The sequence below is a fragment of the Caretta caretta genome, chromosome 1 (assembly GCF_965140235.1).
Source record: "Caretta caretta isolate rCarCar2 chromosome 1, rCarCar1.hap1, whole genome shotgun sequence".
In the NCBI taxonomy this organism is placed as follows: domain Eukaryota; kingdom Metazoa; phylum Chordata; order Testudines; family Cheloniidae; genus Caretta; species Caretta caretta.
This window is the reverse complement of record NC_134206.1, coordinates 288,867,558-288,894,923: the sequence shown is the minus strand read 5'-3', so window position 1 is coordinate 288,894,923 and position 27,366 is coordinate 288,867,558. Positions and strand designations below refer to the sequence as shown.

Below are 27,366 nucleotides of genomic sequence, written 5' to 3'. Positions count from 1 at the left end.
CCTTGTGCTTCCCTAGTCCCCCAGCCCTTCACCCACATGTCCCGTTCCCAGTCCCCATTTAGCCCCCTATCTTGATGCAGCCCCAAATCTCTTTGCCCCCTCAAATGCCCATCCCCTGCCAGGAAACATTTGCATATCTATCTTTTTAATAAAAATACTTTACTTTGCACCCTCCTCCTGCCCCCGTCAAAAAAGCACCACCCTTGACAGAGAGATTTTAGCCATATGCCTTCCAACCTTTTCCAAATTTCTGTGCAACAAGGGCCTTGGACTGAAATTGGATGGATGGGTCAGGTTCAAAGGACCACTGCTTATCCCCTCTGCTTCCTGGGGCTAGGGTCAGGGTCGGGCTCTGTCTGGCAAGGGAAATGGATGGGGCTCTGTGTGGGTTCTTGGTTGCCAAGACCCCGCTCTCTGCCCATCTTGCTCTCCAAGGAATAGAGTCCTGTCTTCTTCCCCTGCCAGACAATGCCCCTCTTGATCCTAGTCTTTCCCCTCTGTCTGACAGGGAGCCAGTACTCATGGGGTGCAGCCTACAGCTCCCCACTTCTTGCAGCATGCCCACTGGCCTCAGTGAGCCTGCATAGAGGAGGAGAACGGCCAGGTGGTGGCTGCTGCAGCTGCACAGTCAAAGAGCGAGACAGGCAAAGAACCTAGTCCCAGCAGCCGCACAGAGCCCTGTTGTACCAATAAAATAAAATCAACAGCATCTTATTAAAGGGGAAAAGGCAAAATGCCACATTTATTGTTAATACAGAAAGAATCATAGTAAGCAGTTAGTTATAGCTATAATATTCCATTCAATTTCATATTTATTCACACATTCATTCATACACACACACACACACACACACACACACAGAGGTTCTGCAAGGTTGTTATCATAGTTACCAGCCTTAGAGTTGCTCATGCCAAGCCACTGGCCAGGTGGCCTGGACATGAGGAGGGAGCAGGGCCTTGTCAGATGCACATCTGATGCTCCTGGAAGTTGGTTTGCAGAATCAGACCCCAAAGTTCTCACTTTCTAGAGTCCATTTTTATAGGAATTTATTCCTATGCCAGTCTATGGGAATTGCTTCATCATGCTGTTGCTGAATCAATCAGCAGATGGCACATTCCTGACAGCTCCATGCTGCCAGATGTTATCTTGTTCTTTGATTCTCCCATCCTTGAGGCTGTTGGGTGGATTCCAGTCTGCCCTCCGGGGTTCCTCTGGTTATTTCCACTTGATGCCTTCTTCAGCCAATGGACACTGGATTCTTAGGCTAGCACCTCCCTGATCATTCAGTTATTATCCACACCAAGCATCCATCCACATACATCCTCTATCTCTATTTTAATCACAGTTGTTAACAAAGCGAGATGAATACAACAAAAGGGCGGGGAGTCTCTGGATGCTGTTTCTGTTGTTACAGAGTATTGCTTTCAGAGTAGCAGCTGTGTTAGTCTGTATTCGCAAAAAGAAAAGGAGTACTTGTGGCACCTTAGAGACTAACAAATTTATTTGAGCATAAGCTTTCGTGAGCTACAGCTCACTTCATCGGATGCATTCCGTGGAAAATACAGGGGGGAGATTTATATACATAGAGAATATGAAACAATGGTGTTACCACACACACTGTAACGAGAGTGATCACTTAAGGTGAGCTATTACCAGCTGGAGAGCCGGGGGGGGGGGGGGGGGGAGGGGGGACGACCTTTTGTAGTGATAACCAGTTGGAGAACACTTCAATCTCTCTGGTCACTCGATTACAAACCTAAAAGCGGCAATACTTCAACAAAAAAACTTCAAAAACAGACTCCAAGGAGAGACTGCTGAATTGGAATTAATTTGCAAATTGGATACAATTAACTTAGACTTCAATAGGGACTGGGAGTGGATGGGTCATTACACAAAGTAAAACTATTTCTCCATGTTTATCCACCCCTCACTGTTCATCAGAAGTTCTTGTCAACTGCTGGAAATGGCCCACCTTGATTATCACTACAAAAGGTTCCCCCAACCCACTCTCCTGCTGGTAATAGCTCACCTTAAGTGATCACTCTGGTTACAGTGTGTATGGTAACACCCATTGTTTCATGTTCTCTATGCATATAAATCTCCCCACTGTATTTTCCACTGAATGCATCCGATGAAGTGAGCTGTAACTCACGAAAGCTTATGCTCAAATAAATTTGTTAGTCTTTAAGGTGCCACAAATACTCCTTTTCTTTTAGAATATTGCTTTGAGTCTCTCTGTGTGAGTAGTTGTTGTTACAAAGTATTGCTCTTAGAATGTACTAACACAATTAGCAACTTGCAAGTTTCACACAGAGAGGGAGAGAAAGAGTACCAAAAACCAAGAGACCTCTTAATTAGTAATAGCCTGGAATTTAAACTATGGGGAGTCAAACTCATTTGTGATTTTAATACAGAACTTCTTTAATATGATCCAACAGCCCCGTCCGCTTTCCCTGCCAGACAGAACCCCCTCCTGATCCTGTCCCTTCAACCTGGCCCTGGGTCTACTTCCTCTACAAAAATTGCTGGGTCCCAAAAAAGCCAAAATTCAGGTGATAATCAGTGAAACTCAACTACTGGCTTTTTCAAAACCCGGCAATATTTTTGGAGAAAAACAATAAATATGGAAAATGAAGGGCCTTAGTCAGTGATGAGCTGCCAAAATCTTAACAACCGGTTCCCTATAAAAAGTTCTGATTTAAGGGATGTGCCCTAGTATGTATTTTTTGTACCAACAGGGTTACCATACATCCATATTTTCCCAGACAGGTCAGGCTTTTTGGTTCTTAAATCACCGTCCGGGAGGAATTTTTAAAATTTAAAAAATCCTCCCGGACGGCGATTTAAAAACCAAAAAGCCTGACCTGTCCGGGAAAATACGGATGTATGTTAACTCTGCCTAAAGTTCTTTTTAAAAAAGGTGGGCCTGAACTAGAAATGAGCTCCGTTTCACATGTGTGGGTCCCTGCCACTCCCTGGGGGTGCACTAGGGTGACCAGATGTCCCGATTTTATAGGGACAGTCCCGATTTTGGGGTCTTTTTCTTATATAGGCTCCTATTACCCCCCCACCCCCTGTCCTGATTTTTCACACTTGCTGTCTGGTCACCCTAGGGTGTACACATGTGTGGGTTCCAGCTGCTCCATGCCCCCCTCATTGAAGCAGGTGTGCAGGGTTACTGCCCTGGGAACTGCAGGGCACCAGTGGATGTGGGGCCAGTTGCAGACAAGGGCGTGGGGCAGGGCTAGCTGGAGGCAGGGGGTGCAGGGCAGCGGGTGGGGAGCCAGCTGCGGGCAGGGCAGGGGGTGCGGAGCTGGCTGGAGACAGGAGGGTTGGCTGGAGACAGGAGGGTTGGCTGGAGGCAAGGGGGTGTGGGACTGGCTGGAGACAGGGCAGGGGCTGACTGGAGGTAGGGGCTGGCTGGAGACAGGGGCCGGCTGCGGGCAGGGCTGGCTGGAGACAGGGGCCGGCTGCGGGCAGGGCAGAGGGTGCGGGGGTGACTGGAGACGGGCTGGCTGTGGGCAGGGTAGGGGGTGTGTGCAGCAGGGGCTGGCTGGGGGCAGGGCAGGGGGTGCGGGGGTGGCTGGAGACAGGGGCTGGCTGCAGGCAGGCGGTGTGGCAGGGGCTTGTGCAGGTAGGGCAGGGGGTGCACCAGAGACTGGCTGCAGGCAGGGGGTGCGGCAGGGGCTGGCTGCGGGCAGTGGGTGCGGGGGTGGCTAGAGACGGGCTGGCTGCAGGCAGTGGGTGCGGGGGTGGCTAGAGACGGGCTGGCTGCAGGCAGTGGGTGCGGGGGTGGCTAGAGACGGGCTGGCTGCAGGCAGTGGGTGCGGGGGTGCAGCAGGGGCTGGATATGGGCTGGCTGCGGGCAGGGCAGGGGGTGCTGGGGTGGCTGGAGACAGGGGCTGGCTGCAGGCAGGCGGTGCGGCAGGGGCTCGTGTGGGCAGAGCAGGGGGTGTACCAGAGGCTGGCTGCAGGTAGGGGGTGTGGCAGGGGCTGGCTGCGGGCAGGGCAGGGGGTGCGGCAGGAGCTGGCTGCGGGCAGTGGGTGCGGGGGTGGCTAGAGACGGGCTGGCTGCAGGCAGTGGGTGCGGGGGTGGCTAGAGACGGGGGGCTGGCTGCAGGCAGTGGGTGCGGGGGTGCGGCAGGGGCTGGATATGGGCTGGCTGCGGGCAGGGCAGGGGGTGCTGGGGTGGCTGGAGACAGGGGCTGGCTGCAGGCAGGCGGTGCGGCAGGGGCTCGTGTGGGCAGAGCAGGGGGTGTACCAGAGGCTGGCTGCAGGTAGGGGGTGTGGCAGGGGCTGGCTGCAGGCAGGGCAGGGGGTGTGGGGGTGGCTGGAGACGGGCTGGCTGCAGGCAGGGGGTGTGGCAGGGGCTGGCTGCAGGCAGGGCAGGGGGTGCGGTAGGGCTGGCTGCGGGTAGGAGGTTCAGGGGGTGTGGCAGGGGCTGGCTGCGGGCAGGGCAGGGGGTGCGGGGGGTGGCTGGAGATGGGCTGGCTGCGGGCAGGGGGTTCAGGGGCTGGAGGCAGGGGCTGGCTGCGGGCAGGGCAGGGGGTGCAGGGGTGGCTAGAGACGGGCTGGCTGCAGGCAGGGCAGGGGGTGCAGCAGGGGCTGGCTGTGGGCAAGGCATGGGGTGCGGGGGTGGCTGGAGACAGGGACTGGCTGTGGGCAGGGGGTTCAGGGGGTGCGGCAGAGGCTGGCTGTGGGCAGGGGGCTCAGGGGGTGCGGCAGGGGCTGGCTGCTGGCAGGGCAGGGGGGGCGGGGGTGACTAGAGACGGGCTGGCTGCAGGCAAGGCAGGGCAGGGGGTGCAGCAGGGGCTGGCTGCGAGCAGGGGGGTGCGGGGCTGGCTGGAGGCAGGGCAGGGGGTGGCTGGAGATGGGGGCTGGCTGGAGGCAGGGGATGCGTCGGGGGGGGGGGCTGGAGGCAGGGGCTGGCTGCGGGCAGAGTGGTGAGTGCTCACGGGGAGAGCAGCAGGACGCAGCCCAGGCCCAGCAGAGCAGCCAGGGACCCACCAGGCAGCAGCGGGAGCCCCAGGGGCAGGGGCCAGGGGACCAGCAGCAGCAACAGGGCTCGTGCCCAGGGCCAGGCGGCAGCCCACATGGCTCCCACAGCGCAGCGCCTCCGTTGGCCGGAGGAGGAATTACATCACTTCCCCGCCGGAGCCCAGCAAAGCCTCAGCGGCCCCTGCAGGGAAGCAGGTTAACAACCGGTTCTAAAACTGCTTCAAAATTAAACAACCGGTTCGCGTGAACTGGTGCCAACCGGCTCCAGCTCACCACTGCCTTAATTATGCATTTGGTCAGACTAAACTATCACAATAGTCCCTTCTCGCATTGGAAATGAGGTTTTGGAAAATAAACTGGTACCTGAATGGATTAATATGGAAATCTGATAGTACTTTAGGAATAAAAGATGGATGCAGTCTCAGTTACTCAATCCATGTGGAAAAACTGTGTGGAGGATTTATCATTAGGGCTTGTAATTAGCTTATTCTACTAGCTGATGTAATTGCCACCAGGAATGCTACCTCCACTGACAGTAGATCAATTGGACAATTTGCTAGAGATTCAACAGGCGGGGTGGGGAGGGAAGTCCATAAGCAAAGAAAGCACTACATTTAAGTCCCATGTTGGAGTGATCTTTCTCACAGGAGGAAAAACATGGACAAGCCCTTTTCATAATTCACTGATTGATGAGAGAAAATTGTACCTCCCTTTACTGGAGGATGGAATGCAGATATCACTACCAAATGGACTTTGAAAAGATACAGTCCTCAGTGCTTTAAAGATCAAAGGTAATCTATTAGTATTAGAATAAAACACTGACATGAAGTGTAGTTTTTAGACTTTGCCCATACAGAAAAACGTTTTCATTAGGCAATATACGTAGCTTAATGGATAACTTTCTACTCTGAAGAAGAATGCTCTGTACCTCTGAAGAACACACTCTGTTGAGGATATCCAGGTATAATCCAGGCTGTAAAATGCAGAGAGGTTGGGGGTGGGTGAAGAATCAGACCATGATTCTGTGATAACATGTCTCCCTGAACTGGGAGTGGGATAAATTGATGAGTTGACAGGAGCATCAGATCTGAGACCCAAAACTGATGCGGCCAAGCAGCAGCCATCATATAAATCAAATCTTTTCTTATTTTCTGTAACACTTTTGGAATCAGTGGAAATGGAGGGAAAGCATACATCGAATGGTGGGACCATGCATGCATCTGCTAGAAATACTGGATTCCTTCCTGCTCGAGAGCGAAATATCAGACGTTTCCTGTTCTGAACTGATGCAAATAAGTCTATTTGGAAATTCCCCGCTCTTGAAAAAATCGGTTCAGTATTGAATTTTTAAAATTCCTTTTCGTGGGATGAGTACTTCTTCCTGCTTATTGAGTCTGTGAAACCATCTTTCTCACCTGGAAGATGAAGAGTTTTCAGATTGATGTGATTCTGAATGCACCATTTCCAAAGTTTTATGGCTTCTTGGCGAAAAGGCCTGATTGTGCGCCTCCCTGTCCATGTAAGTAATAGCTGTTGTGGAACTGTCCGTGAGAACATTGGTTGAAAAATTCTTTCTAGGTAGAAATGCTTTCCAAGCCATAGGCACCAACTCCGTGGGTACTCCAGGGCCGGAGCACCCATGGGGAAAAATTAGTGGGTGCTCTGCACCCACTGGCAGCCAAGCTCCCCTCAGCCCCCGCTCCACCTCCTCCTTCTCCCTTGAGTGTGCTGCATCCCTGCTCCTCTGCCTGTGTCCCAGCACTTCATGCCCGGCCACTGCCAAACAGCTGTTTGGCAGTGTTAGCATGCTCCAGGGTGCGGGGAGGAGCGGGAACGTGGCACACTCAGGGGAGGAGGCGGGGCCACGGTGGGGATTTGGGGAAGGAGTTGGAATAGGGGCACGGAGGGAGCGGAGTTGGGGCGGGGACTTTGGGGAAGGGGTTGGAATGGGGGCGGGGCAGGGGTGGGAAGAGGCAGGGGTGGGCGGGGCCTCATGGAAGGGGTGGAGTGGGGTTGCGGCCAGGGGCAGAGAGGGGAGTCAGGCACCCATGGGGAAGAAGGGAAGTTGGCACCTATGTTCCAAGCTAATCTCACTTCCATTAGTTCTAATACATTTATGTGAATCATGGATTCTGGATGGGATCAGAGGCCATGAGTGTGAATATGATCTCCCTAGCCCATATTAGATGCATCTGTTATCAAAGTTTTGGATGCAGTCGGAATTCCCACACATACGTTTCCCTCCCTCATCCACCATTCCACTGATAATAGAATTTGATCTGGAATCAGCACTTTCATTGATATATTGTGGATTGTTGGTCTCTAAAGAGACTTGATCCATGCTTTAAACAGTCTGAGAGGTAACCTGGCGAATGGCCTAAAAATAACCTGAGGTAACCTGAAGCCACATGGCCTATAAATTTGAAGCATATCCATGATGTCATTTGATGGTAAGTACTGATGTGGAGAATCAGATTTTTGTATTTGAAATCTGTCTGGTGGGATGAATGCTCTCACTCCTCGTGAGTCTAGGAGAGCTCTGCTGAATTCTGTGGATTGTGGTGGAATCAGATTCAAACTTTAAGTTGATCCTCAAAACCAGAGATGAAAACGAATTAATCATTTTCTTTGCTGCCCTATGACCTGCATTAGTGACCTCCCCTGCACAAGCCCTTTCTCTACATAAGGGTAAATATGCAACCCTTGTCTGCATGGATGGGCTGCAATTACTCATAAGCAGTCTGTAAAGACCCTTAGTACTGATGAAATTCTGGAGGTAGTACTGTGAATGAGTAATGACTCCCCAGGGCCATAAAACTTTATGTGCCAGTTGTACTGACATGTGAAAATAAGCATCCTGTAATTGAGGGTAATGAACCAATCTATGGGATCCACTGCAGGGATAACTGCAGGGAGAGTTACCACGTGGATGAAGCTTGGCATATCAAATGCATTTGTTGAGGTTCCTGAGATCAGACGCAAACCACCTTTCTTTTTCAGGTTTCAGAGTAGCAGCCGTGTTAGTCTGTATTCACAAAAAGAAAAGGAGGACTTGTGGCACCTTAGAGACTAACAAGATGCACTGAATGCATCCGATGAAGTGAGCTGTAGCTCACGAAAGCTTATCCTCAAATAAATTTGTTAGTCTCTAAGGTGCCACAAGTCCTCCTTTTCTTTCTTTTTCAGTGTTAGTAAATAGGGAGAATAGAAACCTTTTCTGATATACTCCTAAGGTACTAACTATTACTCCAAGCCTGATCTCCTGACGCCAGCAGTATAGTGAGAATGGTCCCTGAAATGGGACCGGTAAGAGGGGCAGGAAGGAGGCAGAGATTGAAATTGAATGGCATAACCATTTCTGATTGCTTGAAGGATCCATTGATATGTGGTGATTGCCATCCCAGACTCCAGGAAATATTATAGGAACAAAAGAATGGAGTTAAAGGATATATACGTCCTTGTGGATTAGTCAAAGATCCTCAATGGTCACATCAAATTTGATGTCTGTGTCTGACCTGACTGAGTAGTTACAGAAGAGGGAAGTGGGGCTGACTACTACTTCTGATAGCTAGATACCTTTCTTGTTTGTTCAGAAGGTGTCTGGTGTTGGGGATATAAAAAATAAGGATACTGAGTGTTCCTATGGCTGGAGAATGAAGATTGAGGACAAATGCTCCTTTCTGAAAGGAGTGTATAAACCCAGTGATCTGAATGTGGAACTTGAGTCTTTTAATGAATGCAGAGATTCATCAGTCTTGGCATTGAATAGTTTCTGACTATTGAATGGCAAATCTTCAATAGTCGCTTGCACATCTTTTGGTAAACCTGATGTAGATTACCATAGAATCATAGAACTGGAAGGGATCTCGAGAGGTGATCTAGTCCAGTCCCTTGCACTCATGGCAGGACAAGTATTATGTAGACAACTCCTGAGAGGTGTTTGTCTAACCTGCTCTTAAAAATCTCCAGTGATGGAGATTCCACAACCTCCCTAGGCAATTTATTCCAGTGCTTAACCACCCTGATAGTTAGGAATTTTTTTCTAATGTCCAACCTAAACCTCCCTTGTTGCAATTTAAGCCCATTGCTTCTTGTTCTATTCTCAGAGGCTAAGAAGAACAACAATTCTCCTTCCTCCTTGTAACAACCTTTTATGTATATGAAAACTGTTATCATGTCCCCTCAGTCTTTTCTTTTCCAGACTAAACAAACCCAATTTTTTCAATTTTCCCTCATAGGACATGTTTTATAGACCTCTAATCACTTTTGTTACTCTTCTCTGGACTTTCTCCAATTTATCCACATCTTTCCTGAAATGTGGTGCCCAGAACTGGACACAGTACTCCAGTTGAGGCCTAATCAGTGCGGAGTAGAGCGGAAGAATTACTTCTCGTGTCTTGCTTACAACGCTCCTGCTAATACATCCCAGAATGATGTTCACTTTTTTTGCAACAGTGTTACTGTTGACTCATATTTAGCTTGTGGTCCACTATGACCCCCCTAATCCCTTTCTGCAGTACTCCTTCCTAAGCAGTCATTTCCTATTTTGTGTGTGTGCAACTGATTGTTCCTTCTTTAGTGGAGAACTTTGCATTTGTCCTTATTGAATTTTATCCTGTTTACTTCAGACCATTTCTCCGGTTTGTCCAGATCATTTTTAATTTTAATCCTATCCTCCAAAGCACTTCCAACCCCTCAATGCTGACTGTTACTTATCACCTTATTATCTTCTAGATGTTTGCAAATTGATTGCTTAATTATTTGCTCCATTATCTTTCCAGATACAGAAATTAAGATGACTGGTCTGTAATTCTCCAGTTTGTCCTTATTTCCCTTTTTATAGATAGGCACTATATTTGCCCTTTCCCGGGCTTCTGGAATGTCTCCCATCTTCCATGACTCTTCAAAGATAATTCCTAATGGCTCAGATATCACCTCAGTCAGCTCCTTGAGTATTCTAGGATGCATTTCATCAGGCCCTGGTGACTTGAAGACATCTAATTTGTCTAAGTAATTTTTAATTAGTGTTATTCCTATTTTAGCCTCTGATCCTACCTCTTTTTCAATGGCATTCACTATGTTAGATGTCCAATCACCACCAACCTTCTTGGTGAAAACCGAAACAAAGAAGTCATTAAGCACCTCTGCCATTGTCACATTTTCTGTTGTTATTTTCCCCCCTCCCCATTGAGTAACGGGGCTACCCTGTCCTTGGTCTTCCTCTTTCTTCTAATGTATTAGTGGAATGTTTTCTTGTTACCCTTTATGTCTCTGACTAGTTTGATCTTGTTTTGTGTGTTGACCTTCCTAATTTTGTCACTAAATACTTGTTATTTTTTTATTTTAATCTTTTGTAATTTGACCTAGTTTCCACTTTTTGTAGGACTCTTTTTTTGATTTGTAGATCATTGAAGATCTCCTGGTTAAGCCAGGATGGTCTCTTGCCATACTTCCTAACTTTCCTATGCAGTGTGATAGTTTGCTTTTGTGCCCTTAATAAAGTCTCTTTCAAAAACTGCCAACTGTCTTCAATTATTTTTCCCCTTGACTTGCTTCCCAGGGAATCTTACATTGAAATCCAGTCTCATTATTTTGCTGTTCTCCCTCCTACCATTCGTTAGAATCATGAACTCTTATCATTTCATGATCACTTTCACCCAAGTTGCCTTCCATTTTCAAATTTTTAACCAGTTCCTCCCTATCTGTCAAAATCAAATCTAGAACAGCCTCTCCCCTAGTAGCTTTCTCCACCTTCTGAAATAAAAAATTGTCTCCAATACATTCCAAGAACTTGTTGGATAATCTGCGCCCTGCTGTGTTGTTTTCCCAACAGATGTCTGAGTAGTTGAAGTCCCCCATCACCACCAAGTCCTGTGCGTTGGGTGATTTTGCTGGTTATTTAAAAAAAGCCTCATCCACCTCTTCTTCCTGGTTAGGTGGTCTGTGGTAGACCCTATACCATGACATCACCCTTGTTTTTTACCCCTTTTGTCCTTACCTAGAGACTTTCAACAAGTCTGTCTCCTATTTCCATCTCAACCTCAGTCCAAGTGTATACACTTTTAATATATAAGGCAACACCTCCTCCCTTTTTTCCCTGCCTGCCCTTCCTGAACAAGCTGTACCCTTCTATACCAATATTCCAGCCATGCGTATTGTCCCACCAGGTCTCTATGATGCCAGCTATGTCAGAGTTGTGTTTATTTACTGGCATTTTGAGTTCTTCCTGTTTATTCCCCATACTTCTTGTATTAGTATACAGACATCTAAGAGACTGATTTGATTCCCTCCCCACAGTTCTGTCTTGTCTCTTCTTTATCCCTGTTATAACAGCCCATGCTCCCCCCAGGTCTCCATATTTTTGCCTTACCTACGGGTTTTGGTCACCTGCCTCCTTCGAACCTAGTTTAAAGCCCTCCTCACTAGGTTAGCCAGTCTGTATCCAAATATGCTCTTCCCCTTCCTCGATAGGTGGACCCCATGTCTGTTTAGCAGTCCTTTTTCCTGGAACAGCATCCCGTGGTCCAGGAAGCCGAAGCTCTCCTAGCGACACAATCTTTGCAGCCAGGCATTCACCTCCAGGATGCATCTCTCTCTGCCTGGGTCCCTACCATTGACTGGAAGGATCGAAGAGAACACCACCTGCACTCCCAGTTCCTTCACCCTTACTCCCAGAGCCCTGTAGTTACTTCTGATCTGCTGCGGGTCAGACCTCACAGTATCATTAGTGCCCAGATGGATGAGTGGCGTGGGGTAGTAGTCAGAGGGCCGGATGATCCTCGACAGTCACTCCATAACGTCTTGGATATGGGCCCCTGGCAGGCAGCATGCCTCCTGGAATGCCATGTCAGGGCGACAGATGGGTGCCTCCGTCCCCATCAGAAGAGAGTCACCAACTACTACTACCCTACATTTCCTCCTGGGAGTGGTTGCTGCGATCCTCCCAGCCTTAGGGGGGTACATGGCTTCTCCTTCTCCACCTTTTGGGGGTGATTCCTCATTGCTCGTTGCCAGGGCAGCATATTAGTTTTCTATCACTATGGTGGGTGGGGTGGGAGCAGAGGTAGAGCACTGCCTGCTGCCAGAAGTAACCTGCTGCCAGTGTCCTCCCTGTGACAGGGCCATATCCTCCTCCCCCGGTGGTCTGACAGCAGTCCTCTGTAGCTGGATAGATTCCTCAGCCTTGCACGTCTCCATATGAATACTCTAGAGGAATTCCTCATGGGCATGGATGCTCCTCAGCCTAGCCACCTCTTCCTGTAGCTCTCCCACCTGTTTCCTGAGAGATTCCACCAGCAGGCACCTTTCACACTGGATGGTTCCCTCAGCCGGGCTTTCTGTAAGTGGGAAATGCAGGCCACCATCTCTGCAAATCCACACCAGGATCTGGGTGGAGGCATCCATGGTTAGGTGGTCTGTCTGGGTGCAAATGCAGGTGGAGGAGACAGGAGCAGCATTGGCACTGGCGATGCAGCTCTTCCTAACCATAGCGATTATATTACGACTCCCTCCTACAAAATCCCGTGGGTCTCTCAGCCGCTGGCTTTTAAGGCCTTTTTTCCTAGGTCAACCTACCCCTTGTTAGTCACACAGGGGAGGCTGATCAAAGATGATCAAGGGTGATCCAGGGAACAAAGGCTCAAACAGTCCCCAGACGCACAATCCCAACTGACCCAGTAACTGAAACAACCTGAAAGAGAGAAACACAAACAGCCAAGCAAACTCGTTCACCCCAAGGTTAGTACTCGCACCTTGTTCATTCAGCAAGGGGATCTCCTTCTTCCAACCTCAAACTCCCCTGTTTGTGGGCCCCTGTTCACTAGCTCCCCTAGGTCACTTAGCCTCTGGACATCACATGACGATACCTGTAGTCTTGAACAAGCACTCAGGTAAGTAGAATCTAAGACAGCTTGAAGAGAAATTTTAGCAATAAGCTGCCCTGCTTCACAAGTGGCTTTAAACTCATTTCTACACTCTGAGATTAACTTGTCCTTAAACTCTGACAGTCTGTCATATTCCAGATAATCATATTTAGACAGCATGGCCTGATAATTTGCTATCCTGACCTGTAAGAATGCAGAAGAGTAAGTTTTCTTTCTCCTCACGGGTAGATTTTCCAGACTGTTTTGATCATTCGTTGGCTGTAGCAACAACCAGTAACAATAGAACCAGATGAATACCAAAATACTCAAATCCTTTAGATTGCACCTGATATCTGTGACCACTATGTTTTGCAGTAGCTCAAATGGATCGGGGTAGTAGCCCTGAGAGCTTTTGCTAGATCCAGTATTCATTCATTAATAGATAATGCCAACCCGCTTTGGGACGCTGGCTGTAGAATATCAAAAGTTCATAGTGTTGTAGCCATGTTGGTCCCAGGATATTAGAGAGACAAGGTGGATGAGCTAATACTTTCCTGCAGGTCTGGGATATCTAATAAAAGATATTCTCTCACCACAGCTTGTCTCTCTCAGAAGTTTAAATGTTTTTTCTGGAATTGCCTCCAAAGGAATTTCAAGTATTTTGCCATACACTTAAATAATTCCTGAAAGGTTTTTAAATCATCAGCTGAAAGAGGCATAGCCTGTGAAACAGTTTTATCAGGTAAGGAAGATGGTCCAGGTATAGGATTGGAAGGATCGTCCTGAAGAGTTGGCATTTAACCATCATTTAAAATTTGTTGTTCTTCTGCATCTTGAACTTGATGAGGAGAGTGATCAGAATTATCAGAGCTTGCAGCAGCAGGTGACTCATGAGTGGATGCTGCAGAATGTGGGATAATTTGTCCCTGAAATTGCAGATATTGAGGCCATGAGGGCCAATATGGCCATGGTTTTGGGGCCACATGGCAGAGAGAGATTTAGCCAGTTCAGAGGGAAACAAGGAGCACATAAGAATTAGCAATCTCAGGTCTATTAGGTGGCTCTTTTCCATATGCTTCCACGGACTTATTTTCTTTCCATCCATATGATTTCCTCTGTGGTGGAAGACGCCCATCAGAATCTGCAGAGGAGTCAGAGTTTTGGGATGTTAGAAACCTAATGAAGAAACTGGGACAGGAAATCGAAGGATTTTTTGTGGGATTCAAATCCTTAAATATGTTGACATGTGGGTTCAAGTAAACTTTCATTAGAGGTACCCTTGCTTCTTTTTGAGGGGGGGGGGGAAGGGTCTGTATGGTATTGAGATCAGGACATCTTCCAGGATTGATGACTCGGGTTTAGTAGTGACCCTCAGGTCAGGTGAAGACACAAAAGAAGCTTTTGGAACCACAAATTTAGTTGTAAAAATGTCTGTGCAGTGAGGATGCTACAGAAACCTCTCTGTGCTTTGCGGCTTCCTCCGCAGCTGAAACCACTGGTGCAGATCAGGCTTTGATCAAAGCTGTCGGCAAGGGAAGCACTGCAGAAGACTGTCCTGAACACTAATGCTGAGAGGGGCAGTGCCCCTGAAGCCTGTGCCAAATAGAAGGAAGGCAGACGACTCTTTGAATTCGTCGCTTGACATCCCTTAGCTGAAGAAGAGGAGGAAGGGCTTCTATAACAATTCTGTGCTGTAGCATGGCAGGTTCCAGTCCCATGCGCTGCCCCTCTCCCCCCAAGCAGTAACTGCTCCCTTGAAGAGCAACTCTGCACTCTCTGCATCGGCAGTTACAGCTCCTCTGCACTTAAGGCAGTGGAGACAGGGCCCGGTGCCAATAAACTGATGTGGCCTGGTTTACACAATGAAATTAGGTCATCATAAGTCACCATGCATCAACCTATCTATGCACGTCTCTGCACTCAAAAAGGGCTGCATTATGGTGATGGAGTAAAATCACCTCCCTGAATAGTGTAGAACCATAGTCAACCTGCTGAGGTTGATGCAGTGCAAGTGTAGGTACTTCATGACCTATGTCAACTCTAACTGTCCTCAAGCAGTTGTCACTGCAACAGTGACCACACTGGTCACAATTGTGAACTCCATCGCCCAGGGGCCTGGAGACCAGAAGTCGCCCCCACTTTACAAACACTCCACATATTTCTGAAATGTCTCTTTCCTGATTGCCCACCTTGTGTACAGCTGCCAACAGACCATGCAAGCTCCACGTGTTAGAAGTCCAGAGTAAACAGGAAGTATATGCATGTTTTGAGCCTGTGGGGAGAAGAGATTATGCAAGCACAGCTATGGACCAGCCATAGAAACATTGCAATCTTTTCATAGATGTCTCAGGGGATGCAGGCACAAGGATCTGACAGGCTTCAGCAGCAATGCTGCGTGAAAGTGAGGGAACTATGGCAGGCATACCACAAGTTCAGGGAGGCCAACAATCGATCTGGTGCTGAGCCACAGACCTGCAGCTTTTACGTGCTGCTTGACATAGCTGGCGAAGACCCTGTGGACCACTGTGGGCTGAGGAGTCCATGACAAAGAGAACCTGGCCGTGAACAGTGTGTGAGGAGGAGACAGCTGAGGGATCCAGCTATGCTGCGAGCCAGGACCTGTTTGAGACTCCACCAGTCTAGCCAGTTCCACCAGCCAAGCATGTATGAGCCCGATTTAAGAGGAAAGAAATGTGTGTATGCATTTTCCCATATAATGTTTAAAGATGGTGCCTGGCCCATCCCCAAGTTAGCAAAACATATATATCGACATTGCATTGTTTTACTCGTCTGAGAAGAGAGAGCCTTACAACAAACAGAGGCAGAGTTGGTATTTGCTTTTCATTACCCACTTGGGGCAGGGGGTGGGGGAATATGCAGTGCAGTTTGTATATGTACATAGTGAGGTCCCTTGTATCCACCTGAGAGGTCTTGATGTAACTTTCATGGAGGTCACTGCAATCCTCTCCTGAAGGTTTCTAGGGAAGGCAGTCTTATTTCTTCCTCTGCGGTAGGACGCTGTCCCGTGCCACTCCACAGTGAGTCAGGCTTGCCTCACTCTATTAAACAGGCTAGTGGCATACAGGCCTGGGCAGCTTCAGGACACCAGCAGTAGCTGTGCTCTGCGCCTTTGTAACCTGCAGGAATGAGAGATCGGCTAAAATCACCACCACCTGTGGGGAAAAGTGCCAAATATCAGTGCCATTTTCCTCTACTCGTGCCCATAGTTTCACATACACTGATCTTTGAGAACCACAGCTGGAGTATGTGTAGCCAAATGCACTATATTTGTGCACTGAAATGGACAGAAACTTTCCAATTTTAAAGTTTTGTTCTGTTAAGTCAGAAGTTTATATTGTATTGCCTTGCACATTTCTGCACGGTTTTTGCCACTCAAATGTCTATTTTTTGAAAATAAAATCTTTATTAGTTCACAACACGTATTGCAGAATGCATGGGTGGTACTTAAACCAGCCAGAACTGATAAGTGTACAGCACCACTGAACTCATAGGTTCAAGAAAACACCCAGTCATTTGGATAAATGTACAGCAAGCACCACGTAATTCATAGGTTCAGGAAAACACACAATGTAATATCTATAAATATGCAGCAAGCACTACACAATTCCTATCAACACCCAAAGCTTCAGGGCCAGAGAACAGTCCAGCACAGGTCACTATTGTGGCTGACCATTAAAGTGCTCTTTCAAAACCTCTCTCATATGCATAGCTCTGTGCTGAGCTCTTGTAATGGGCCTTGTGTCTAGCTGTTTCAAAAAGTCAGCAGACAGCTGCTCCACCTCCACCCTGGTGGCAGCTTTCCCCGCTTTGTTTCACAGATGTTATGCAGGACACAGTAGGCATCTATAACCATTGAGATATCTTTCTCACTGAGATCCAATCTTGAGAGTAAAATCCACCAGCGTCCTTCAGTCTAGGAGAAGCACATTCCATTGTCATTCTGCACCTGCTGAGCTGGGAGTTGAATCTTTCCTTGGTGCTGTCCAGTTGGCCAGTGTATGGCTTCATGAGCCAGAGGAGCAAAGGATATGCTGGGTCTCCGAGAATCCTCTGTTTGGGAAAGCATGTCCCTGCTTGCAGCCTTATGAACAGTCCTATGTTCATAAAGATGCAAGGGTCATGCATCTTCTTCAACCATCCGACACTGCTATTGGTGAAGTCTCTCTGGTGATCCATCAATGCTTGCATAACCATAGAAAAGTAGCCCTTTCTATTGATGTACTTTGTGAGAAGATGGGCTGGTGCCAAAATAGGAATGTGTGTGCTGTGTATCACTCCACTGCAGTTTGGGAATCCCATGTAACATTCTATACCTTGGGGGAACGCCCTGTAACCCCCATATTCCTCATTTATATATCACTGTAATAGTGCATATTAAAGCAGGCTGTGTGAGGTATCAGGAGAAAGGTTATAATATGCTGAAAGTCATTTTTCTACCTAAATATGCATATCATTAATGCAAATGAAGTTATGAGAATGTGTTGTATGGTTGTCTCTAAAATATGCTGTGAGTTGGGGAATCGCCCAGATATTAGCTCCCCAGAGACAACAGCAAAGAAAGTAACCAACGCCCGGGCGGGTTTCAAACAACTATCAACAGTCATTGTCCTGCAAGGGAGTTTCAATTCAATGACTCACTTGCACAACGCCACACCAGGGGAATTGCTCAGCCTTGCCTGGTAACTGATCAGTGTCCTCCAGACATGCCTGGACTTGTGTTTTCCAGCCACACGGACTCGGTATAAAACAGAACAGAGTGGCCCCATGCTTGGCTTTCTCTCCTTCCCCGCCCACCTATGCTGTAAGCAACAAGGACACTCAGAAGACTGAAAACTGCAACAGAGGAGACTGGCCCAGATTTCAAGGGTGAAACCTGTGTACTAGGAACTGCAATATCCAGTGGGGTTAGAAAAACTGCTTAACCTAGATGTTGCCCAGTCTAATAGGGTTGAGAGTTTACACTGTGTGCTTACATTTTATTTTATTTTAGTAACCACTCTGACTTTTTGTCTATCACTTAAAATCTATCTTTTGTAGTCAATCAACTTGTTTCACGGTTTATCTTTACCAGCGAGTTTGCCTGCAGTGTTTTGTAAATCTGCTCAGCTTTACAAAGGCTGGTGTGTATCCACTTTCCATTGATGAAGTGGTGAACCAATTAATAAACTTGCACCGCTCGCCTTGAGCAGTGCAAGACGGTATATTCCTGAGGTACAAGGCTGGGTGCTGAGGCGATTCGACTGGTGCCTTTCTCTGTGCGATTCGTGAGCGGCTCTGGGGGCATTCATGCAATCTAGCTGGGTGTGGGGCTCCACATGCGGTTGTGCTGAGTGATAACAGCGCCCGAAGGGGCTCGCTGCTTGTCACTAGCAAAGTGTTGTGAGAGACAGCTCAGGCTGGAGAGTTAGGGGGGCACAGAAGTCCCACAGTCCCAGGCTGCACTCTGGGGATCCTGTCACACCCCATTCCTGCAAGTCCATCCACTGTTTCCTGCACATTGCCGGGGGTCATGGTCCTGAATAGCAGAAGACGATTAATGGCCCTGTACGCTTGCATGACAATAGCCCCCCCCCCCCCCCTGGATTTTCCAACTCCATAATGATTTCCCACTGACCGGTAGGAATCCACCATTGCAAACTTCCACAGTATGACCATCTCTCACTTCTCAACTGTCAGTGCAGATCTCATTCTGGTGTACATACACTGGTGTGTTGCGGCAAGCTCAGCACACAGATCCGGGAACGTGGCCTTTCACAGTCAAAAGTTCTGCAGCCACAGCTCATCCTCCCAAACCTGCATTATGATGCAATGCCACCAGTCAGTGCTCATTTCTCAAGCCCAGAAGCACTGCTCCACTGTCTGCAGCTGCTCTTTGAATGCAACCAACAACCATGAATTCATTTAAGCTACATCCCTCAGCAATCCAAAGAAATCGTCATGCCCCATGCTGTTTCGGTTCTTCCTGCAGCTCTGCAAATACCAGATGATAGTTCGTCCTATGTTTGTAACATGGATTAACTACAGCAACAGAAAAACCCCTTCTATCATTGTACAAGGGTCTACACTATGGTGCTACAGTGGTGACAAGCCCTCAGTAACAAGATTACTACAACAGGACATTATGTTGTTCCAACTCACTGCCTCAGATGGTTAGAAAGAACTGAGTCACGGTTAGGGTTACGGTGCCCTTTATGCCCTTGGAGGAGAGGGGGCAGAGTGTGAGAGCATGAAGGGCTCATGCATGACCCCTATTGGACACGGCTAGTGAAAATGTTCCAAGCTCCTGTGCTGGGGCAGATGGGCATGGACACCGTAAGTGGGATCCACATTTGCAGTAGCCTGATGAAGAACTTTGGTTCTAACAGCTTTCAAATGTTTGGAAATGTAAATCCTGAACGAAAAGTAAATACTTGACTGCAGATGACATAAAATCTCTATCAGCCCGAGTTTCCTGGAGATCTGTGTCAAAGCTTCTAAATTTCTTGTGAAGAGAAGAAGGGAGCAATTGTTCTACTTCCAGCACACACCACAGAAAATCCTACCATTTTCTTTGGTCTAGCTTATTTGAAAAAAGCTCATATGCCACAATAACCACCAGCCTAAAGTCTTGGTTGGGTCCCAGGCAGCATGCCTGATTTGGCAGTAGGGTATGGGAGCAACAGAATACATTTACTAAAGTGATGTGTGTTAATGTCCCATCTACACCGGGATCTCCACTAAGAGGGAGTGCAGTTCCCTCTCTTCTGCTTTTAACAGTAGAGCAGCTCCCATTCCTTAACCTCTATAGCTGGTGTTACCAAGAAAACTTTGGCCAAAGAAGCTGCCATAGGAGAGAACAGGTTACACTTGAAATACCAGGTAAAGGAACTAAGGGACAGAACAGAGGCTGTCCTAAAGGAGGTGACTATAGGTATCTTGGCCTGACTGATGTAGAGAAAATAACTTTTAACCACCTTGCAATGCAAGAAAAGCTGGATAGGGAAAACTGAAGCAAATGGCAGTAGTAATATGTACTCTTTAATTCTTCTAGACAGCTTTTGATTAACTATCACCTGAGGAAAACTTTTGAGAGCTAGATCCAACTAGCTATAACACCTAAGTCTCTAGTGATACTGTATCGAAGCATATAAAACACAACACAAAACAGGCAGGCTGAGCAAAACCATAATGATAGGAGATGAGTCTGCTGCCTGAAAATCTGCTTCCTGAAAATCTGGGATTTTAATGCTTACAGAAACTTAATCCTCCTGGAGTCAAGCTAGGTTAAAAAATCTTCATTCATATTTCTGTGAATGCTAATCTACACCATTAAAACAGACAGCACTGTCCCATATCCACTCAATTAAAACAAAATGAGAGAACCTTTTTTCTGAGATACACATCCTGTGGATCTCTGGGTCCATTTGGGTTTGACTTGCTTTGTTTGTACCGGGAGCTGATTGTCTGTCTGAGTCCAAGAACATGCTGCCAGTGCTTAATAAACTATCATAACCCTCAGACTATACTATAAGTCCATAGTGCTGGTTTTGACACTGTCTCCACTTCAGCTCATGCTACCCTTGTGTTTATCTCAGAAGCCTGTACCACAGTTGCCTCCCACTGTAGGCTTTGGCTTAGCACGCCTTTATCCATAATGAGGAGAGTCGTCATTCCAGGTTGACCCAGCATGCTCCTTGATTTTCCATTCACCCCAGGTATCAACACCTTCAGACAGACCAGCACCTCCTTGTGGAGGGTCTCATTTATTTACAAAAGGCATTGCAGAACATAAACAAAACTTTCACCCCAACATCTCAGATTGGTGACTGGGTGATTTAGTCCATCTGTCCCGCGCCTGAGTCCAGCGTTCACCTCTACCCAGGTTCTTCCCCAGGAGTTTTCTTGGTTCCAGTCTCTGCCCCCTGGTAGTAGGCATCCTGCCCCTACTAGAATAAGATCCTTCTCTGGATTCAGGTGTTCGGGAAGGTCTGTCCACTGTGACTCTTCTCCAGAGACAATGGGTGATCCTTGCCAGACCAGGCCTTTTCGGGTGCCTGCTGACTGTGGCTCTCTGTCTAGGAGGCTCTCCTCCCTTGGAGCACCTCTTACAGGCGCCCCATTCTGGTGGGTTTCCCAGAGAGCTCACCCTATAGAACGTTCTGACTCACTCAGGCTTCTCCTGGGAGCTCCTCTTCCACATGAGCGTCCTGACTCCTGTTGGAGTTTTCCTCTAACTGATCTTGGATAACCTTTGTTAGGCCCAGTTCTTTACTACTTAGCCATCTGAGGCAGTCAACTAGAACACGTTGGGCCTTCATAAAGCAGACTGGACCCTAACCCCTGTAAAGGGCAGCTGCTCCATGACAAGGATAAAACCATGTTAGCTGGTCTGTGTTTAAAGATAGTTCAGGTGAGGCAGAAGCCTAGCTCAGATGATTGTACAAGAAGGGTATAAAGATGCAGAAAAGGCAGAAAAAACTGCCCAGAAATACCCACTGAACGAAAGCCAACAGACAAGAAAGAGGGCTTCCAGATGTAGCTATTGTGCATGTTGTGTCCTAAGTTCCTCTTCTCAGAGAGACCAGCTGCAATGGTAGCATGATCACACCTAGCATCTGTACATGTATTTTGTCTGATACAGAGATCAGGTTCCTTGGAAACTTGAAGACTGGATAATTCAGAGAGGCCATTTGGAATCTTTCTAGTCTGAGCCCTCAACATTCTCCAGGCAATGATGGTTTGAAGTTTTCCTCTCACCACCCTACTTTTTGGATAAGTCCAAATGCATAGGGTCCATGTTAGTGTCATTCTTCAGATGCAACTTGGGGTTGGGAATTTAGGCAGTGGATGGCATTTTGCCACCTCTGTGGACTTAGTGGCTTGGAACATGCTGCTTCTTTGATGAGGAAGCCTGGTGGCCAGTTTTATGGACACTTCCACTCACAACCTATAGTCAGTATTCCTACTGGTTTATTTGTTTCCTCCTGAAATTGTTCCAAAGAGTATGGGGGTCTTGGGGTTGGAAGTGGGACTCATCAGTTTAGAGCAGTGGTGCCCAAACTTTTCCCATCATGCCTCCTGTGACACTGTATGGAATATAGGTGACCATTTATAATATTATTGATACCAATATTACAAAATTGCAATGAAACTTACAAGATATGCCATATAAGGTATCAGTGGAAAAGTCATGATTTGCTTCATTTGGGTTTCAATGAAGTCACACAAAAGAGAGTCATTCTTGTCAGTTGCCAGCTTGTGCAGATCAAGGAGTGACTGGTTCACATTCTTTTCCAGGTGCAAGGCACACTCCATTGCTGTCAACCCATTCTCCCAATCATCATGATCTGGTTTCTTGATGTCCTGCAAAAATATGCGACCGCCCCTCTGGTTCTGCAGCTTCATGAGTTTTTCAGCATGCTCACGCTCCTCGTGGGACTGGTACAGGAAATACTTGGCAAAGTTCTTTATATGTATGTATCATCTTTATATTGTGGGTTATACATGTGTGTGATATATATGTATCTCAAACTTGTGCTGTTTCTGGGTGACACCACCTAGACAGATTAGCATCAGCACTATCTAGCTTGTTTGATGGCCCATCAAGGTCAATCAGCTGTACAATTAACCTACTGAGAGAAGCCAGGTTTCAGAGTAGCAGCTGTGTTAGTCTGTATTAGCAAAAAGAAAAGGAGTACTAGTGGCACTTTAGAGACTAACCCATTTATTTGAGCATAAGCTTTCATGAGCTACAGCTCACTTCATCGAAAGCTTATGCTCAAATAAATTGGTTAGTCTCTAAGGTGCCACTAGTATTCCTTTTCTTTTTGAGAGAAGCCAGGGGCTACACCTATGAGTCAGCAGGACATGCCTGGGGACAGGGGACTCCAAGAGCTTTTCCATGCCCATGCACTGTGAGACGTACAAACCACATGGCAAGGATATAAAAAGGCAGGTGCATCTTGTCCATTTTGTCTTCAATCCTGCTTCTCACCTCTGGAGTAACTTCTCTACAAACTGAAGCTTTGAACAAAGGACTGATAGAACCATGCAAGCTTTGCATGTGTTCCAGGGGGACTTTACAAGTCAGCAAACTCACCTATTCTGCTAAGAACCTGATATATGGACTCTGAAGTTATATATACGTATCTGAGTGCTTTTCCATTTAACAACTCTCTTGTTCTTTTCTAATAAACCTTTAGTTTTAGATACTAAAGGATTGAGGGCAGCATGGGTTTTTGGGTAAGATCCAAACTAGTATTGATCTGGTAATGTGGCTGGCCCTTTGGGGATCAGAAGAACATTTTCTATAGTGACTAAAGTTTTAAGTAGGTCCAGTAAAGTGAGAAGTTATTTGCTGATTGGGAGCCAGAGACTGGACTACAATAAAGGGGGCTGTGTGATTTCTTTTTCTTGGCTTCTTGATAACCAGTGTGGGGGATCAGGAGCACAGTTTGTGACTGGTCGGTGAATCTAACTACAGAGTTAACCACCAGTTCTGGGAGAATCTGCTCTCTTTTTTGCAGCCTGCCTTGACCGTGGCATTTTCTGTGTGGGCTACCCTAGGCACCTCGGGTCACATCTCCACTTACCAGTAATGGAATCTATCTGCTCTCCCCCTCCATGACTGCACAATTGGCTCAGCAGAGAAACTTGAGCTGGGGACGAGGGCGGAGAGGAGATGAGGGCAGAGCTGGCCTGGGGGGCAGAGCTGGGGCCAGGAGTGGGAGGGGAGCCGGGAGCGGCGCCACAGCCAGGAGCGAAGTCGCAGCTGGGAGCAAGGGGCGGGAGCCAGGCTGCAACCGTGAGCAGAGCCGGGAGTGGAGCCAGGGGGCATTCTCTCTCCATCCCCCTAGGGGCTGGCCTGGGCCCCACCATGCGCCCCCCTGCCCCTGAAACTTTCCTCTGGGCATGCCTGCAGTTTGGGGACCATTGGTTAAGAGAGATCTTCCTAGGTACTAACTATAGCAGCATTTTCCAAGGTTGCAATATTCTGGGACTCCTGGGTATGTGTGTGTTGCAATGGTGCCGCACCGGTTTGACAATAAAGCAGTGGCTTAACAACAAAACTCTCAATCTATATGGCCCCTCTCCCTCTATAACCTGAGAATAACTCAAGAAATATTGCAAGACAATGTTCGCAAAGCTCTCGGAGTCCCGGATGGAAGGGATGGTAGAAATAAAGTGTTGTGTTTACCTGGCTAAACAGTTCTGGCCCCCAGCAATACAAGTGCCAGTTCCTCCTCCCATATAATGTCAATTTTATAAGCTGCCACACCTTCCCACCTTTAGAAGGGGTATGCAAATGCGTCTTAGGCCTCTCATATCTTATTTTGTACAGGCCACAAAATCGAGAGCCGTCCCTACTTGCAGCATTTGCTTTATCCAGTTTTTCCTGCATCTGTGTGGTTGAGATTAGCCTTAGAGAAGATACTTATCTTCAGGGTTAGCTCTGGTTCCTTCATCCCAGGCTTTAAGCTTGACCCTGTTCTGTTCAATGGAGGTTACTTTGGCTGAAAAATTTCAGTTCCGAAACTGTTCCAGTACATCCATCTAGGGTTGAGGAGGAGAAAAGAAGCATAATGTACTGCATGTGGAGTTCCTTACGGGCAATCCTGTATGTGGAATTTCTCCTCTTCCCTTCTTACTTTCCTGGCTTTCAGTGGAGTTCTGCTGCTTGGGAAATGTTGTGGCAGATGGAAAGGGCCATATATGACTTGGGTGCTTTCAATTTGCTTCCGCCGCCTTGCTTCCAGGTTGGTGGAGTCATCATGATTAGGGCAGTAGTGAGGTCTTTCAATGGGACCTAGTCCTCTTGAGGCAGGAAAAGGGATTGCCAGCACAGCCCAGCAAAGGAAGAACTTTTTTTCCTTCACTGAAGTTGTTAACAAAGGAGAAGTGGGGCCAATGCAGGAGGGCAACCTAGTCCATGATTGCTCTCCCTCATTCAAAGACCTTTCACAGTGCATCAGGTTGCAGCCTCTCCTCTGGCTATGCCAGAACCTCTTACTGAGGTTGTGGCTACATTTCTGCCGATACGTCCTGATTTACGCAGACCCTGTCTGTTGCCCCTTATCAAATTCCTCCTGGTACTAGCCAAGACGGTCATTCATCACACCAGGAGGAGGATGCTGGATGGGGGGTGCTCTGCAACTGTGGGGCCTACTTCTGATTCCTTGTTAAGTCACATGTCTGAGCTGAGTTCCTCTGGGCAGAGGCAGGGGAGCCTTCCCAAAAGTGGGGGGGTAAGGTCCCCTGCCCCGAGGCCCCTTCTCGTCCCCCAAGATCCCACCCCCACCCCTGGCCAAGCCAGAGTGGGGCCAGGGAGTCCAGCCCCCCCCCTCCCAGGATGGGGCAGAAAGCTGCCCCCTGGGCTGCCCCCCGGCAGGGCAGGTGGAGGGACCCGGGCTCCCTACAGCTGCCCGTGTGGCTCTTACCCCGACCCGGCTCTGGCTAAGGGACGTGGCCTGGAGCCACAGCGCGGCCATGGTAAGAGCCACATGGGCAGCAGTGAGGAGCCAGCATGAACCCTCCACCAGCCCTGGGGATGGGGACACAGGCCTGGGGCTGCTCTTGGGGCCCCCCCGAACTGTGGTCAGGTGGAGGGTCTGCCACGGCTCCCCACAACTGCCCACATGGCTCTGACCATGGTCAGGCTGCGGCTCCAAGGCCTTAGACCCCTTGGCAGAGCCGGATCAGGGTAAGAGCCATGCAGGCAGCTGTGAGGAGCTGGCATGGACCACAACTACCCGGGCTCGCAGGCCAGGCTCAACCAGCTGCTGCCCTTTCCGAGGGTGGGGCCTCAGGGGAAGGAGGAAGGGAAGGGGGCGGGGTCCCTTGGCAAAAAGTGGACGGGCCATGGCCCCTGGCCTCCTCTGTTCCAGTGCCCCTGCCTCTGGGTGGTGTCCACTGACTCCTTAGTTCTCTTTCAGGAGCAGTGGGTGCAATTAGGGGGTTTTCCACTCAATGTCCCCTTTCGGTTATCTGAATTTCACACTATGACCTTATCCCTGGTTTTTCATTTGTCCCCCTCCGCCCGTACACAGTCCCTACCTATCCCCTGCCAGCACACAGCCCCTAGCTACCCCCTCCCTGCATCCTGAGCTACTCCCCTCACTTCACACAGCTCCTAGCTACCCTCTCCTTGCACCCTGAGTGGTTTTCAAACTTTTTGAACAGAGTCTCCCCCCCCCTTTGAGTTATATTTTTTGGTTGAATCCCCCCCACAGCCCAGAGAGGCTGGGTGGCCTCCTGAGTAAATCAGGGGGCAGAGGTGGCACTCCCTCCATGGACCCTGCTGTGGGGAACTGGCTTGAGCCCCGCCAGCCCTTGCCCCCCCAAAATAGAGGTAAAACTATGCCTATGCCTATGCCCAAGGGTCCCCCCCAGCCCGCCAGGCTGTGGCGTTTTTATAGCATACTGAGGGGGGCCTCAGCAAGAAAAAGGTTGAGAACCTCTGGACTAGATGATCCAAAAGACATGATATTTTTAACTTCTACGCTCCTATTTTGCATGGCCTTTAAAGCTTACTTTTTTGCCATGAGATGGCACTGTTGCCGGCAAACAAATTTCTCTGCTGATAGTCTGCTATAGAGCATGGATCTTAACTCTGATTCTACAACAAAGACCTCTTGAATGTTTTTTAAAATGTATTTTACCCTAAAGGAGTCACTTGGCAACAGCCACACAATGCTCTTTTCTAGTAACTATGAAGTCTCACAATTTGCAACCTCTTTCTCCCCTTCTCCTCACCTCTTTCCTTTAATGCTGTTCTTTTCCCCAGATGTCTTATTTCTTGCCTTTTCTTCAGTTGCTTCCCAGCCACCTCTATTTCGTAAGTCTCACACCAGTACTTCCAATCTGATGAAACCTGCTTAGAGCAAGATTTGGGCCTCACAGGCTACATGTGGGGGAATCCCCCTGTGATTTCTCTTTTCAGAGTAAGTGGAAAGAATTTATTCTTAGAACAAAAACAAGTCACCTGCAAAAACTACTCGGCTTGATCAAGTTTCTGTTCAGTAAAAAGAAAAGGAGTACTTGTGGCACCTTAGCGACTAACCAATTTATTTGAGCGTAAGCTTTCGTGAGCTACAGCTCACTTCATCGGATGCACTTCATCGGATGTTCAGTGTGGCCCAGCAAACCACTCCACTGACTACAACAGGACCATGCATTGCACTGAGCTGAACTTACAGAAAGTTAGCAGTTTCTCATTCTTGTGGGAGCCTGATATTTATTTTGGGCAGCCATGCTCCAAACCCCCAGGAGCATATTTGCTTCTCTCACTGAAGTAGTCTGGTGATATTCAGCATTATCTTGGGGAAGAAGGATGTGCAGTGTTGAGTCTAGAATCTTGCAGGTCTGCTTCACCTTCTATTAGTTGACTTTCAGGGGGAAGCTGGAGGGAAGGCGACCATGCTTTAGTTACAATTATGTTGGGTCACAACAGGAAAGGGAAGGAAGCAAAGGAATGAAATAGAAACAGATTAAATGTATCAAACACAA

General features: G+C 48.0%; 1 protein-coding gene across 2 annotated transcripts in view; it reads left to right on the top strand.

The window, feature by feature from the left end:
- The window catches only part of LOC125630218 (solute carrier family 35 member E3), a 78,944-nt gene that overhangs the window by 12,868 nt on the left and 38,710 nt on the right, over positions 1-27,366 (top strand). For both annotated transcript variants that reach the window (XM_075124369.1, XM_075124368.1), the window contains one exon: positions 22,159-22,334. In XM_075124369.1, coding sequence (XP_074980470.1) covers positions 22,159-22,334 — 176 coding nt within the window. The remainder of the gene's footprint in view (positions 1-22,158; positions 22,335-27,366) is intronic.